Consider the following 15,114-nt stretch of genomic DNA (forward strand, 5'->3'; position numbering starts at 1 on the left):
GCAAATTTGTGGAGAGAGAGAGGGGCGAAGTTTAAGAAAGATCCATTGTATTTAAGTCTAGCGCGTGGGTCAACGACTTCCTTAGAGAGTGTACTCGTAGAAGTTGAATTTTACGGCCATAAAATTAGGCAACGGTTCCACGTGGTATCTTCTCTTCTAAAACCCTTGATAGCAGGGAGAGATTACCTGGCGAGAGCAAAGATTGTTTTGTGTACATCGCTCCGAGGATGGTGTATTGAGAACGGAGGGATGGCGGTATGCGAGTATGACAAACCTCATAAAAGTAGAGGGGAGGGAAATGTCCCTTGTGCGGCCATTGAGAATGCCCCCAGCCAACTTACAGAAAAGATGTTAAACAATGTTAGTTTAGACCCACAGAGAAAAAATAAAATGAGAAATATTTTGGAAAAATATAAGAACGTTTTTTCAGACAAACCAGGAGTTACACATTTAATGAAACATCATATAAATATTAAAAACCCCAAACCCTTTTCTTGTCGGCTTAGACCTATGTCTATAGAGAAAAGACAGATTATATAGAAAGTGTTAGATCAAATGGAAAAAGATAGAATTATAAAAAAGGCGAGTACTCCGTACGTAAGCTGCCCGATTTTGCATAAGAAAAAGGATGGTAGTTTCAAGGTCATTTTAGACAGTCGAAAAGTTAACGAACTAACAGAGAAGGAAAAAGTAGGTTTGCCAAGTATAATGGAAGCCCTAACTCACTTAGGAAAGATGAATTTCTATGCATGTTTTGATTTATCATATGCTTTCGCTCAGATTGAATTAGATGAAGAAAGTCAACCGTATACAGGTTTTATAACTCATTTGGGCACGTATCAGTTCATTAGAGGAGTTTATGGATTATGTAATTACCCATTTGCTTTAGCCAGGTTGATGCAAATGGTTTTAAAAGAACTATATTATACTAAGGTCATCTCATTCTATGATGATATAGTGGTGGGCGGTCAAACACCTGATGAGTTAATTGAAACTCTTGAAGAAACGTTAAAGAGAATTAGCGATGCAGGACTTACCCTTAACCCGGATAAAGCAGTTCTTTTTACGCAGAAAATAGAATTTCTGGGATATACTATTACTCCCGGTAGAATAACATGCACTCCGGAGAAATTAAAGATGGCACAGCAAATTACTAGGCCGAAGAATGTAAAACAGCTTCAAGCGATCTTGGGATTTTTCCAGTTTTTTCACTTTCGGATACCAAATATGGCTATGATAGTTTCACCGCTTACAGATTTGTTGAAGCGAGATGCAAAATTTAAATGGGAAGAAAAGCACGAGAAAGCGTTATTGCAACTAAAGGAGGAATTAGCCAAAGATCCTGAATTACTTCTACCGAAGTTAGATGACCCGTTCTACTTATATGTGGACGGAAGCTCAGTGGCTACTGGGTACACCCTCTGCCAAAAGGATGATAAGAGCCGTTTAGCAGTAGTAGCGTATGGATCTAGAAAGTTATCTCCCACTCAAAGTAAATATAGTTCTTCGTATCTAGAGCTTTTATCCATTGTTATTGCACTTGAGAAGTTCGAGTTATATTTGATTCATGCTCCTGTCATTTATGTATATACAGATCATAGACCGATTTTATCACTAATAAAATCTATGAAAGTACCAGCGCTTGTACAGAGGTGGTTAACAAGAATAATGAGATTTCCAGTTGTGCTGAAATTTCAGCAAGGGAAGACAAATCCCGTAGATTTTCTGTCTCGTCTCGAAAACTCGCACACCGAAGGTCCAGAGTTTGAGGGGAGCAAAGAGGCTAATGAATTATTACCGTTAGAAGCTGAAAACGATTCTGGTTTTCTAAAGATAGAGACAAGCGAAGGAAAAGTAGTAGACGTTCAGGAGCTACCAACGTCTGAGGTTTTACTCATTGATTATAATAGTTTTAGGGAAGTAAAACTATTAAAGAAACAAATGAAGGAAAAGAAGAGAAGAAAGAACTTAATCGTGAGCAAAGTTAGAAAATTTTCTCTAGAAGAAAAGAGAGAAATGCTATCAGAATTACCTTACTGCATGTTAGTAGAAGAAGAGGAAGAAAATAATTATGCAGACTTCTCGCAAATCAGAGATTTAGATAAACTTAGAGAAAATCAAAATGGAGATACCTTTATTTCGAAATTCATTGCTTTTTTAAAGGGAGATAAGGTGTCAGTTTCTAGTAAGCTGAGACAAAAATTTAAGAGACTGAAGAGAAATTGTTTTATAGACGAGAATGGAATTCTGAAAAGAAGATTGAGAGTAAATGATGAAGTTAGGGATGTGGTTTGGATCCCAAATTCATTGAGAGCAACTCTCTGTGTGATGGCTCATATAATTAAAGAATCAGGTCATCCTTCGTGGATAGAAACGCTAAGAAAGTTGCGGGAAGCTTACTTCTGGCCAAGTATGCGTAACGATGTACGAAATTTTTGCAAAGCTTGTGTTCCCTGTAGTTTATACAAGGAAAATACTAATACTAAGTATGGGTTTATGGAATCTTCATTAGCTGTTAGGCCAAAGCAGATCTTGTATGTCGATAATTTTGGATCCTTAGTGCCGAGTAAAATAGGAGGATATAGATATGGATTAGTCCTTGTTGATGGATTTTCAAGATTGGTAAAGATTTATCCTGTCAGAAGACTTACTGCAAAGACAATGGTAGACTGTCTTTTAACTTTTTTCTCGGAGTTTGGACCTTATTCTCAGATATCTAGTGACAATCACTCAATATTTTCAGGAAAATTGTGGAGAGAAACAATGAGTCTGCTTAAGACAAGATGTCATTTTATTAGCGCTTATAGGCCAAAGGGAAATAAAAGCGAAAAAATGATAAAAGATGTAAAGACAATACTTGGCATGTATGCTAACAAGCATGAAAATTGGGCGAGAGATATTAAACTTATTGAATTTGCAATAAATTCCAGAGTTTGTTCGGCTACGGGATACAGCCCAGCATTTCTATTCTTTGGAAGGTCTTTTAAAACACCCGTTATATGAAACCCAAGAAGAGAAAGAAGAAGTTCAAGAGGAACCAGATTATTGTAAATATGTTCGGGAAATCCAACTGAGAATGGAGACTGCTTACAAACGCGCGAATGAGGTACAGAGACGAAAACATGCTGACAGAAAACAAATTTACAATAGAGGTCGACGACCGAATCCATTCAAACCCGGTCAGATGGTATGGTGGCGGATAATACGGCTTTCTTCCCCCACTAATAAAGTGAGTGCAGGCCTCTTACCGAGGTACAGCGGTCCTTGGAAGATCGAAAAGCAGTTAGCTGCAAATACTTATATAATTCGGAATCAAGACAGTGGTAGAACAGTCAAGACAAACGCTGATATGATCAAACCTGTTTTTATGGCCCCAGAATTTTGTAAGAAGGTCCGTGAACTACAGCCAGAGTTTGCCAAAACACTATTTCCAGACGAAAGAGAAAGTAAAGTTGGGGGGAAAATAAAACATCCCACAGACGTAGTAATTTAAGCTTGAAAAAAAAAAGATTATTTGTGCTGTTATTTTTTTTTCTTTCTTAGAGAAATTTAGCTAGTTTAGGGAACAAGCCTGGCCAAGATCACAGTTTTCTCATCTCGTCGTTTTCTGTAAACATCGTTGTTTGTAGTCTCAAAGCTTTGAAAAAATGTCGAACGGATTTAAGAAACCTACACGTAGTGTGTACGTTGCTGCTCGTCCTAAAGCAGATGCAAGTTTTGAACTTGAATTATTGTGTCACGTAGATGCTTCACGAAACAATAAGCGTCGTATGCGTTTTTCACAGTTAAATAACAGCAGTAGAAAGAAAGTTCGAGTAGCTGACCCAGGCTATACTCTGAAGGACATTAGAGCACTTCAATATCAAGAATCGTTGCAAAAGTTTAATAAGCAGTTGTTCACGAAAGAGGACTCCAACCTTGGTGGACCGAGTTCGAAAGATTCTTCCAGTAATCCAGATGCTATTGTCGAGGATGGTTGTTTCTTGGATCTAATCACTGATGGTGAGGGATTAGATAACCTCTCCTTAACACCAGGTAAGGACTTAGACTTATCAGGTACTGTGAACGGAGTCGAGACGGCAAAAAGGAAGTTGGACTTCTAGTGAACAGCAATCTGCAAGTCGGTAGTGCAGATAAACCGAAAATCAGTACAAGTGAGTGAACAAGTGAAGTGAACAAATACTGAATTAAATGGGAAATTATTAATTTTTTTGCTTATGTTTTTTTTAAAAAAAAAAAGACGGTCACGAGGCTAAGAACTGAAGGGAAATTCTCCCTAAAAAATTTTAAGTCGTTACGAAATTAAATGAAAAATTTGTTTGTTTTTGTTTTTTTGTGATTGTGATAATGTTGTGATGAAAAATTTTTAAAATATAAGACTGATCCGGACTATAAACTGAATACTCAAAGTAACAAGTGAGAATAGTATTTTTTTTTCTTTCTTTTTTTTTGTGATGGGGTTATATGCAAGGTACGTCTTGCGACCTTGCTGATATTATATTCAAATATAACTGATATAATTTAAATATTGCTCTATTTAATAATTGTGTTTATTTATAAGTTAAAAATCCAGGCCTGGAGTATATTAATTTATTGGTATATATATCTATTCATTTGTTTTATTATTATTAGTGTAAGGAAATATTTAATCAATTTACGTTGTATATTTATGTATATATATATTAGAGCATCATCCCCTATTATTTAAGAATTATTCATATTATTATTTACAGTTTAGCTAGTGCTATCATTGCTTTTTCCATGCTAACTTTTTCTCTTAGAAGCCTGTCGAGGAGGCTAGCTGCTAAATCCATTGTATTTCAGTCTCCCTTACTGGGAAATTTCCATTCTAGAAGTTGGCGCTAAAAAAACTTTCTAAAGAATTTTTGTTGCTATTTTTTTAGCAGGTCAAAACGTATAAAAAGGCTGCCTCCCCTATCTTCGTCGCTGTGCGTTTTGAGGATTCCTGAATGCAGGATCTTGGCCAGCCAGTCCGCTGCACTGTAAGAGAATAGTGCAGTTTGGAGAGAGTCCCCTCTAGTTAGAGACTGTATGTAGAGAGAATAGTGATTCTACTACATTACAGATGCCCGCTTAAGCAATTGAGCTTTGGCCGTTTAGATAGGATATTCAAATGATAGGGATTTAGGAAATAAGTTGTTATTTTTAGATGCTTAATCCTACGCCTATAACAGAGGCTATTGGATTACTATTGCTTGTTTAGAATGGGAGTATATAAGCTTCCTAAGGGTCTATGGCGGAGGTGAGTGACGCACGTATAGACTCGAGGTTTTGGTTCCGTCCTAGTGGTGGAGGAACATTTATTTTGAAATCCAAATGCGTTTGGGTTCGATCCCTGCTTATGTAATTATAGCATAATTAGGTGCTGTAAGAGATTAGAGATTTCTCACTGCAACTTTCATTTAAGAGAGTGTTAGAGTGAGTATTTAACCAAATTCCTTTATTTCCTTGAGCGAAAGGAAATTTAGAGCCGTGAGCAAAGGCTGACAATCCTATCCCTAAAACCAACCTATCCTATATGATTATTTGCTTAAGCTAGATAGAATCCTTTTGTGGACTTAACTTGGAGTCCCAGAGACAGGTTTAGGCCAGACAGTGACCTTTGAGTCAAGGTCCCGTCTTTAAAAGCAAGGAGTACGGTCCAGAAGTAACTGAATTCTGTAAACCGTATTTCCACAGGTCCCTGCTATAATAGAGAGTAATTTGATTAATAAGGAAATTAGGATTTCTAGAGTTTAGATTAAAATACTTCCTTTCTCCATTAGTTATTGGGGAAGGGTAAGAAGGAAGATAGAGTGCATATAGGGCGGAGTGGCGTCCTGAGATAAAGTTAGTAACCTACCTTTAAATTAGAGTATTCTATTTGTAAATAAACGAATAATCTCCTATTTAATTTTCTCGAAATTTCATTTAATATTCTTTGATATGAACCATATACCCTAGACATTACGAGCAAGTACTTTGTAAGGACGTAGATAGAAAGTTATGAATATTTAGAGAGTTGTTATCGTAAATTATACGGAACTGATATTCATACTTGGAAGAGATATAGAGAAACGAGAAATCGAGAATACGGACAAAATAAAATTTTTTTTTTCTTCCAATGTAGATACTAATAATATTCTAAAATTAACTTTAAATGATTCCACTCTTTTCCTATGATGTGATCAGAAACAGCAGAGAAAATAAATTTCAATTCGAAGAAGAATATTATAGAAATTGCCACCTCTCCCTACCCATTTAAAAGCGGAATTTTCGAAATTGCTAGAACATCTGCCCGCTTATTTGTAATGGGTCTATTACCAAGTTGAATCTTCCTAACTTGAGAGGCTCATGAGAAATTGCATTTTCTTCATAAATTCTGAACATGTCCCAACTCGTTAGGATACACTATGATCAAAGTTTAACTCAAAGTAGGTATTAATTAAAACTTATTCGATTTATTTCAAAGTGGTCAGCCTTTTCCCCGTGATGATACAACAGACAATGTCACTTTCAATGTCAAAGATGAAATTATGGAAAAATTTTCCTTACGCTCTTAAAACTGGAATTAAAAAAAAAAGTGTCTTCCTACTTTGAAATAAGGAGATTAAGTATAGAGTTTAATTTTCCTAAATTGTAGGGCTTTCGTAAGATGGTATTTTTTAGCATAAATTTTGATCCCTCTCCCTCTTTAGGATACACATGTTAATCAATTACATTACAAAATCTCAGCTTAAGGTAGGTTCCAAAATTCATTTCAAACTGGTCAGCTATCCGTGGCTTTCCGGGGGGCGCGGTGGCTTAGTGGTAGAGCTTTCACCTCCGGTGCTTGGGGTCCCTGGTTCGATCCCAGCTCGCGCCGTGTGGACATTGTGGTGGACAAACACCTTGCTCGTGGGGTTTCTCGGGGTTCTCCTGTTTCCTCCCACTTTCTTCATTCCACCATATCATTCATTTCCCATTAAGTTAAATTGATTTCAAACTTTTCTGCAGTTTCCGCGTGATGTAATCACATCGAACGTCGTTTTCAGTGTATTAAAAAAATAATCCCCTTGAAACGACAATTTTCAAAAACACAGGGACACGTATCCGTTTATTTTGAGCTCTATCGGGGCTATATTGTTACTGTGATTGTCTTTGGCGCATGAGACCCAGGTTCGATTCCCGGCTGAAGCTTGTGTAGTTTGGATCCCATGTTAAGCTATAGATCCACGTCTCACATAGCCTTGTTCTGAAAGGGACGCTAAACACAAATCTACAGGGATTTTTAATGCTCTTATACACCGAACTTCGTCTTCCTAACTTGACGGGTTTGAGAGTTGATAAATTTTCCGCATAAATTTTGATTCCCCGCTCCCCTCTTAGGATAGGCCTATACATTTTATTCAAATTAACATGATAAAAAAAATCCAATTCGAGGTAGTTAACTGTGTCCAAAATTTCATTTTAAACCATTCAGCTTTTTTTTTTTTTTTTTCGTGATTCGATCACACATAAGGTCAATTTTATCTTTATACAATAGATTTATTATTATTGTGAAAAGTCTAAACCTAGACTTCGATGGTCCACCATAACTCGGAAACCAAAACCCTACACGTATTATTCCTATACTTGCTAATCTCATCAGTTTCCACCCCCGTGTTAAGTTTGGTCAAGATGGTATGAAATAACAACTGAAGAGTTTCTTGTTGTTCTCAGGATAACAACCAGGTGAATTGGACTCTGTTCAACGGTTCGAGACCTGCTGACATTTTTTCTCATCAGAAAGCAGAGTACCGTACGCTGATGATAGTAATATTAGTTCTTGAAACATCGGATAGCTTGCAATTCATCTGATTGTTATCCCGGGAACAATTATATTGAAGTTGCAATAAGTTAAATCAATCGCGTACCATATCCTTAGTGCGGGAATTTGAAATCAGGGTTGGGGCTGTAGAAAAAAAAAAGAGCGTGAACATAGAAAATTTGTTACCTTGGATCACTCAAAGTACCCCCCCCCCCTTTGTTGTGGCCAGTTATTTTTCTTAAGTTTTTTTTTTTCTTAAATTCTTTCATTTTTCGTTAGTTTAGTTAGATATTTAAACTAAAGGCAGAACATCAACTTCTTATAAAAGGGTCTCCCTACGAAACATGCGTGGAGCAATGCGTAATAATTCATTATCAAAATTATTATATCCTTTCTTGGGAGTAGATCATTACATTAGTAAAAACCGCATCAAAATATCACCTATTCTATAGAAATATTTAGCCTCTTATGCACGAGGTAGCGTTCGTATCCCAAATCGCAGTATGAGTCGCAGCGGGTCAGACCTAATGTTATTTGACAGCTGACAGTTGCGATTAGTACAAAAAAAAATGTTGAAATTCTTGTAATCAGGCGTAAATTATTGCGCTGAGAAGACGAGTAAGTTTTCCACGAAACATTATCTGCATTTTACATTTTTATTTCTATAGAGGAGCAAGTGCTTTTGCAGGCTTGTGAAGAAATTTGTACTCTTTGTGGCAAGATAAGATACCAAAAGCAAAAGCCAGAAGATGGTTCACTCGCTATTGTTTTGATGTCGATATCCAGATGCTCCTCGCAGCGGGCGACCAATCACAGAAAAAGTGGATAGTATTTTGGCAAAAGTTGAATAAGACTGGCATGTAAACAGCCATGACGTTGCCAATGATCTAAATATCCATCACCAAACAGTTTCAAATCATTTAGAGAAAGCTGACTACAAAAATATTCTTAATCCTTTGGTGGTTATTATAAGCAACCTGACTATTTTTTTTGTTGAGTTGCAGCATATTTTAGGATTTTTTTTTTCATTAGGTGTCTCGGGAATTATTTTATTTTCTTTAAATATTTTTAAAAATATTTTATATATAAACCTTGCTTTGGAATAGCTTATTCAATCAGTGAAAACCGCATCGAATTATGACCAACGGTTCTCAATATAACCGCGAAAAGTCCTACAAATATATTTACAGATGAAACCAAGAACCTCCTTTCTTGATATACGTATAGACTATATATATATATATATATATATATATATATATATATATATATATATATATATATATATATATATATATATATATATATATATATATATAATGTGTGTGTGTGTATATATAAATGCTATTTATGGATAACATCAGTAATAATTTTTTAGTAGTCTTCTGGCGGGGGGGTTCTTTCAATACGCAATGTGAAAAGTATTACGAAGCTACTGGTAACCCACATTGTACTTGAATATTGATATTGTCGCAGGAGGGAATTTCTAAACTCAGGGAGAGAGGGAGGAATTCTTCTCGGGACACTCCTGAAATCATCACTGGATAACATTCTGACTCGTAGATCAAATTCATTGCTTGGTTCATTGGAGTTTTCAGCACCGAGGGTATATGAGACAGAATCTATTGTTTAATATGTGGTCTATGAACTATTATTTGGGTTTGTTCCCAATACAGGTAGTGAATAGATCCCAGAACCACCTGCACAGAAAGCGAGTGCATCGAAGTGTAAAACTGTAAGTCATGATTGAGAATAATTCTCAATTTTTATTCTAAAATGGTATACTATCGAATAGGTCAGTGCTGAAGATGATCATTCCTTGTTACCTTTCCATAAACCACATTTCACTTTGTCAGCTTTATGACTTTTTTCTTCCTTTCTTAAATTTTTTCACCGTTATTTTCTGAGGTTTTCGCAAGAAACTGACACTTGTTTTTTATATGCTGTAATTTCTTTCGGTTCTACTAAAGACGTGCTCAGCATATTGTCGCCACAAATCCATTATTTAAGGAAAGTTTTTGGTTCTTTTTTTTAATTTTATTTTAGTGCAGCTGAAGAAAAAAACTATATTGTATGTAGGTTATGTTCTATTTTGTGGCTAAAGCGTACTTTTATAATTTCACTGTTCTTTTCTTTTTCAGATAAATCTTTCCTCTTGGCTAGGCAATCTAACGCGTTGGCTTAGAAATTGTTTCGTTTTGAAACTAAGCAGTGTTAAGTTTTTTTGCAGTGTTAAACGAGAAGGGATATGGGCTAAAATGTTTTCTGAAATGAACTTCTTACAAGTTGTTATATGGTATAAATATTCACAAACATATTCAGACGTGAGAGATTTGTTTCCTATTGTGAAACTATTTAGATTTCCAAACTATGATCTATCCTTCGGGTTTCATTGGATAATTTCCTGACCTATCCAGAAGGTTATTCGGTTTATATCCTACCAATATTCAAAGTGTGTTTACCCTATGAAAATCCGTGTTACCATCACCTGTTGTGCTCTATCAGACCATCAGCATTGACTTATCGTTCGATATCGCAATTGTCACTGCAACAAACTGTGTGCATTGGAGCGCAGGCATAGGAATTATATCCCATACCTCCTTGCAGGTTTTGCATAGGCAGTGAAGACATTGAAGCAATTCGAATGTGCAGAAATCAATTAGACTCGCGTCAGAGTTTTATGGAAAACCCAAGAGGATGGGTGGATGTTTTGTCCGTGTGGGGTATGCATCTGGTTCTTTGGCTTCGTATAACTGAGGGATGTCTTCGTTAGATTGCGGTAATGATGGATTGTTAGAATTAGGCAGCATTCAACTTTACTGTAAGTCTGCCTTACATGTCTTCAATTTCTCCTTGTAACTGCATTTAATGTCAATCACGATTTCCTTGGCGGCAAAACCCCGCACGCCTATTGCAAGAGATGATACGGCACTTACGTGTACGAATCTTACCATTTGCGCGTGAGATTAATATGACAACCTTCTTCCATTTTGATACCCCCCACCTAAATTTCTTTCCTACAGTTCGCGGTAGTTTGTCTTATGTTCAGCAGTGTGGCACTTGAGGAGGTTGTGACTGAGAGCAGAGAGAGCTAGATTTAATATCTAGGCAAATGTTACGTTTAGGAAATAATTCTCCTGGTCTACCAGTCGACGAATTTCGCGAAGCATTCCAAACAATATTTGCTGGTAACCTCGTGATTTAAATATAGTTGTGACAGGGATTGTTAGGTCTCTTCAGTTGACGAATATTTCTGCGTGGGCTCTATTTTTGTTCTCATGTGGTCATAATAACTATAGCTGTGGTCATTTCGATGGTTACACATTATTCTGACATTGTTTCAGTATTCGGTTGAAAAAAAAAATCATGAAGTACTCTTCCCAGCAATGGTTCACTTTTGGCTTCTTTTACTAGCACCAACACAATATTCTGCCACCTGCAAACTGAAACAGAACGTTAAAAACTACACTAATTTCATGGTTTTGGTACAACTATACAAATGACAACAGCGTTTCAAAATTGATCTAATATCCACACTTGCGAGATAACCAAGACTGCAGTATGCCATGTGTGGTTAGAGCATGGATTTCTAAAGCCCTTATTCCTTATTTTCTAGACTCAAGTCCACTACCTTTCAGTTCAGGTTTTCTCCCAATTCGCTTCGTTGCTGGTCAACAGTGGAAAATCTGTGTCCCGTAGCGATTTAACTCAGGGCATGCATACCCATTGCACATACTATACAAAAGCCTTAGTGACGGAAATTGTTTACAGTTCCTTTTTATGATTTTTTTAAACTAAAATATAAATGTAATTTTTTTGTTTGTTTTGTTCTACTCAAAAATGTAACTTGATTTATTTCTTTTATTATTGCAGAAAGATCGTGCCCACTCGTCTGCAGATGGACTACAACCTTCTGGTCCCGTATACTTCGAACCGCATGCGAAATGTGCGGCTGCTTCGGAGAAACAATGCCAGTTTTGGTTTTGCCATCAGGGGCGGACGAGAACATGGGACAGGCTTCTTTGTGTCCGAAGTGGATGTTGGATCCGAGGCTCACATACAAGGACTGCGGGTAAGTAGTATCCCATTTAAAATAGTTCAGGTAATTATTTATAGTCGAGTTCATTCATCAATTAAGGCCAACATCTACATTCATTAGTCACTTAATGTATTGAGATTGTTGATACAACATCTGACATTATTTTCGTGTAAATTAATACAGGTTTTTCTAATAGAGCCGAAACCGACACCACGTGCAGAAAATCCGACCTACTTGCGGGGAATTCTGATAGGCAGCATTGTTCTTATTTCTAGATATTAAGAATTTTAAAATTTTCAAGTGTGAAAGAGTTTAAAGAGATGAAAAGCTTCTTTCGGTCCCTGTACGTAACTTTTTGAACATCTGGTTATATAGCCATGAATATGTATTGGGCTTCGTGATTTAAATATAGTTGTGACAGGGATTGTTAGGTATCTTCGGTGACACGTCACATGAGTCCTTTCATTTTCCATTTAAGATTCAAAATGGTCGCCATTATGCTCATACCTCAAGTATGTTACTCTTCACCTCTTGTTCGTACCAACCAGGCATGTGATCCAACTTCCAGCAGCCATTTCAGCATTAAAACTGCGTGTTTACAATTGCATTATGATCTAATCTATGACATCACATTACATTGCAAAAAATTAATCAGTGTTTAGACGGCTAATCAAGATTAGTTTTGGAAACTAATTTTGGTAATTGTTTAACATGTCCAAAGAAATGTCCTAAAGTGTTTTATCAGTGAACAAGAAATTCTAGAATCCATCTTAATAGTGGTTAATAGGAACTGCCCTAAAAGTATTCAAAACGTAAGTTACCTAAACTTCTGATATGTCCAATGAGTATACACACACTGTAAAAAATAAAACATCATTGAAACACTTTCAGTACAGATGTTGAGGGGAAAATTGTTAAAATAGTGTTTATAAAGTGTACTTCACATGTCCAAAAGCGTTCGTTCTCTAAAACCAGTAGCTAGTATGACATATTTAAAACATTTCTTCTCGCAAACAGTTCGAAAACAGTGATGACACATTTTCCAAATATGTCTTGGACATACTTGGAAAACACAGTATCATCTGGAGATGTTCAAAGTGTGTCGGTAATGTGTAGTGTCCTCCTGTCTAAAAGTAGTTTCTTTAATTTTTACAGTGCACAGAAAGGACTTGTAAAAGTGTGAATAGTAATGTTCAAAAGTAGTTTTTGTGCCCGAATACACACTGAACATATCTGAAGTTCAGGTACATTTTGAATATTCTTTAGAATAGTTCCTATTAACTACTGTTAGGAGATGTTCTGGACCTTTTTTTTTGGTCACTGATAGAGAACACTTCAGAACATATTTGCACATGTTAAACACAAAATACGAGAAGTTTCTAAACAAAAATGTTCAAACACTGTTTTTGTAGTGTAAACATGGTTGACTTTTATACTTGAGTACATGCTTTATCTTCTGCCTACATATTTCATTAGGAAACTCATCTTACACTATTACCATTCCCTTGTATAACTTGTGTAATGTGAAATTTCCAAAGTTGAATGTCACAAAATTACATCCAAATTCATGAAGTCTGTCTCTCTCTTACTAATACTGCTGCTTTTTTACAGCTCCAGCGTAAGATAGTCTGCTTTAGAAAAAGAGATAGTATTTCTTGTACAAAACAAGAAAACTAAGCCTGAACCTACATAACATTATTTAAATATTGACGTTTCTGAACAACGGCCAGCTTCTCCTTTTGTTCACCTTTTAATCCATATGGTTCTTTCCTTTCTTCTGTCCACTCTTTGCCGTCAGAAAGCATGATTAGCCGGTTGTGTTCAGAGATACGCCCTAACCATCCTTATTTCTACTTTCTCCTAAAGTATTATTCTTTCAAAGATATTCTTGCATTGTTTCAATCAATATTGGTTGTGCATAGCAATAGATAGAGAAAAATAAATGTAAAAATATGGTTAACCGCTTTTATTTTTAGAATGAAATAAGTGAAATTTTACGGTTTTTAAAGGTGATTTATGATTCAGTCTCTGCGACAAATTATACGTGCTTAATATAGGTTGTTGTTGTACGGAAGTGCTTGTGCTGCTGCGTTCTAAACACTTTCAATTCGAACTTTCCATAAATTTGCTCTTTGATGTAGAAACGGAAGAGGAACTTATGGCTTAGTGATAGGGTTTGTACTTCTACATGTGGTACGAAGGATCTCCGATGGGATTCCAGGCTATGTGGAGTTTACGGTGAATAACGTCGTGCCGTCTTGCTTGGTTGGTTAGATTGAAGTTTAGTGTTCCTTTCAGCACCGATGCTGTACGAGACGCGGATCTACAACTTAAGGTGGGATCCGAACCACATAAGCTCCTACTGGCAATCGATTCCGAGTCCCCCGCGCCGAAAACGCATAAGCTAATCACGGGAGCTTATCGTGTCATTTGATTTTGTATTTTTTCTAGTTTCTTTCGTTGTCATATTTTCATTAGTTGTTCCTCCACCCATGTTTATTATCAATCAGTGTTAATCTAAAGTTCATACTAGTTCTACAATCAACTAACATTCGTAAAATAAGTTTCAATTTCTTCTGAATAAGGATTTGTTTAATTTGCGGATGTGCGTTCTGATAATTTTGTCTACCTTGAAGTTCTACACTAGGGGTGGCCAGTTCCAGAATTTTTACTTTCCGGAATCCGAAAAGTAAAATCGGAAAAAATCCGGAATTTAGAAAATTCCGATGTCAGAAAAAATCCGATTTTTTCCGAATTTTGGATTTTTCTAAATTCCGGATTTTTTCCGAAATCCGAAAGTGAAATTTCCGATTCCGGAAAATAAATTTTCTTGGGAAAATTTTGGCTATCCCTATTCTCCACGTATATCTCTCTATAATATAATATCCGCAAGAATTTTAAACTAATTTAATACGATTTGATGCAAACCAGTTTTCGTGTACAAGAAAACGATTTAGCTGAGATCCCTACTTTCGGGAAATGCATTTAGTATTTACACAAAAGAAAAGAAGAAAGAAAATACAAAGTACCTAAATTATATCATTAAAACCATTTTCATAAAATTTTGATAAACTCGTTATTGGGTACTTGTTAACGCTTACTTCTTTGGTGCAACTAAATGAACCATACAGAGAATGTTAAAATTATTACTGTATATTCTACGAAGAACTGATATCACAGAAGAGATGAAGGGATCCTGGGTAAGTAAATGATACTAAGTTTACGATGAAACATCAAAATATGTATTCCTTTTCTGAATCATTCTTATATCCACCAAAGACCACTT

General features: G+C 36.1%; 1 protein-coding gene across 8 annotated transcripts in view; it reads left to right on the forward strand.

Annotated features, from left to right (window-relative positions):
- The window catches only part of LOC145680743 (uncharacterized), a 488,043-nt gene that overhangs the window by 347,541 nt on the left and 125,388 nt on the right, over positions 1 to 15,114 (forward strand). For all 8 annotated transcript variants that reach the window (XM_081751705.1, XM_081751706.1, XM_081751709.1 and 5 more), the window contains one exon: positions 11,663 to 11,861. In XM_081751705.1, coding sequence (XP_081607831.1) covers positions 11,663 to 11,861 — 199 coding nt within the window. The remainder of the gene's footprint in view (positions 1 to 11,662; positions 11,862 to 15,114) is intronic.

Source organism: Thermobia domestica, chromosome 3, assembly GCF_964235325.1.
Source record: "Thermobia domestica chromosome 3, izTheDome1.hap1.1, whole genome shotgun sequence".
In the NCBI taxonomy this organism is placed as follows: Eukaryota; Metazoa; Arthropoda; class Insecta; order Zygentoma; family Lepismatidae; genus Thermobia; species Thermobia domestica.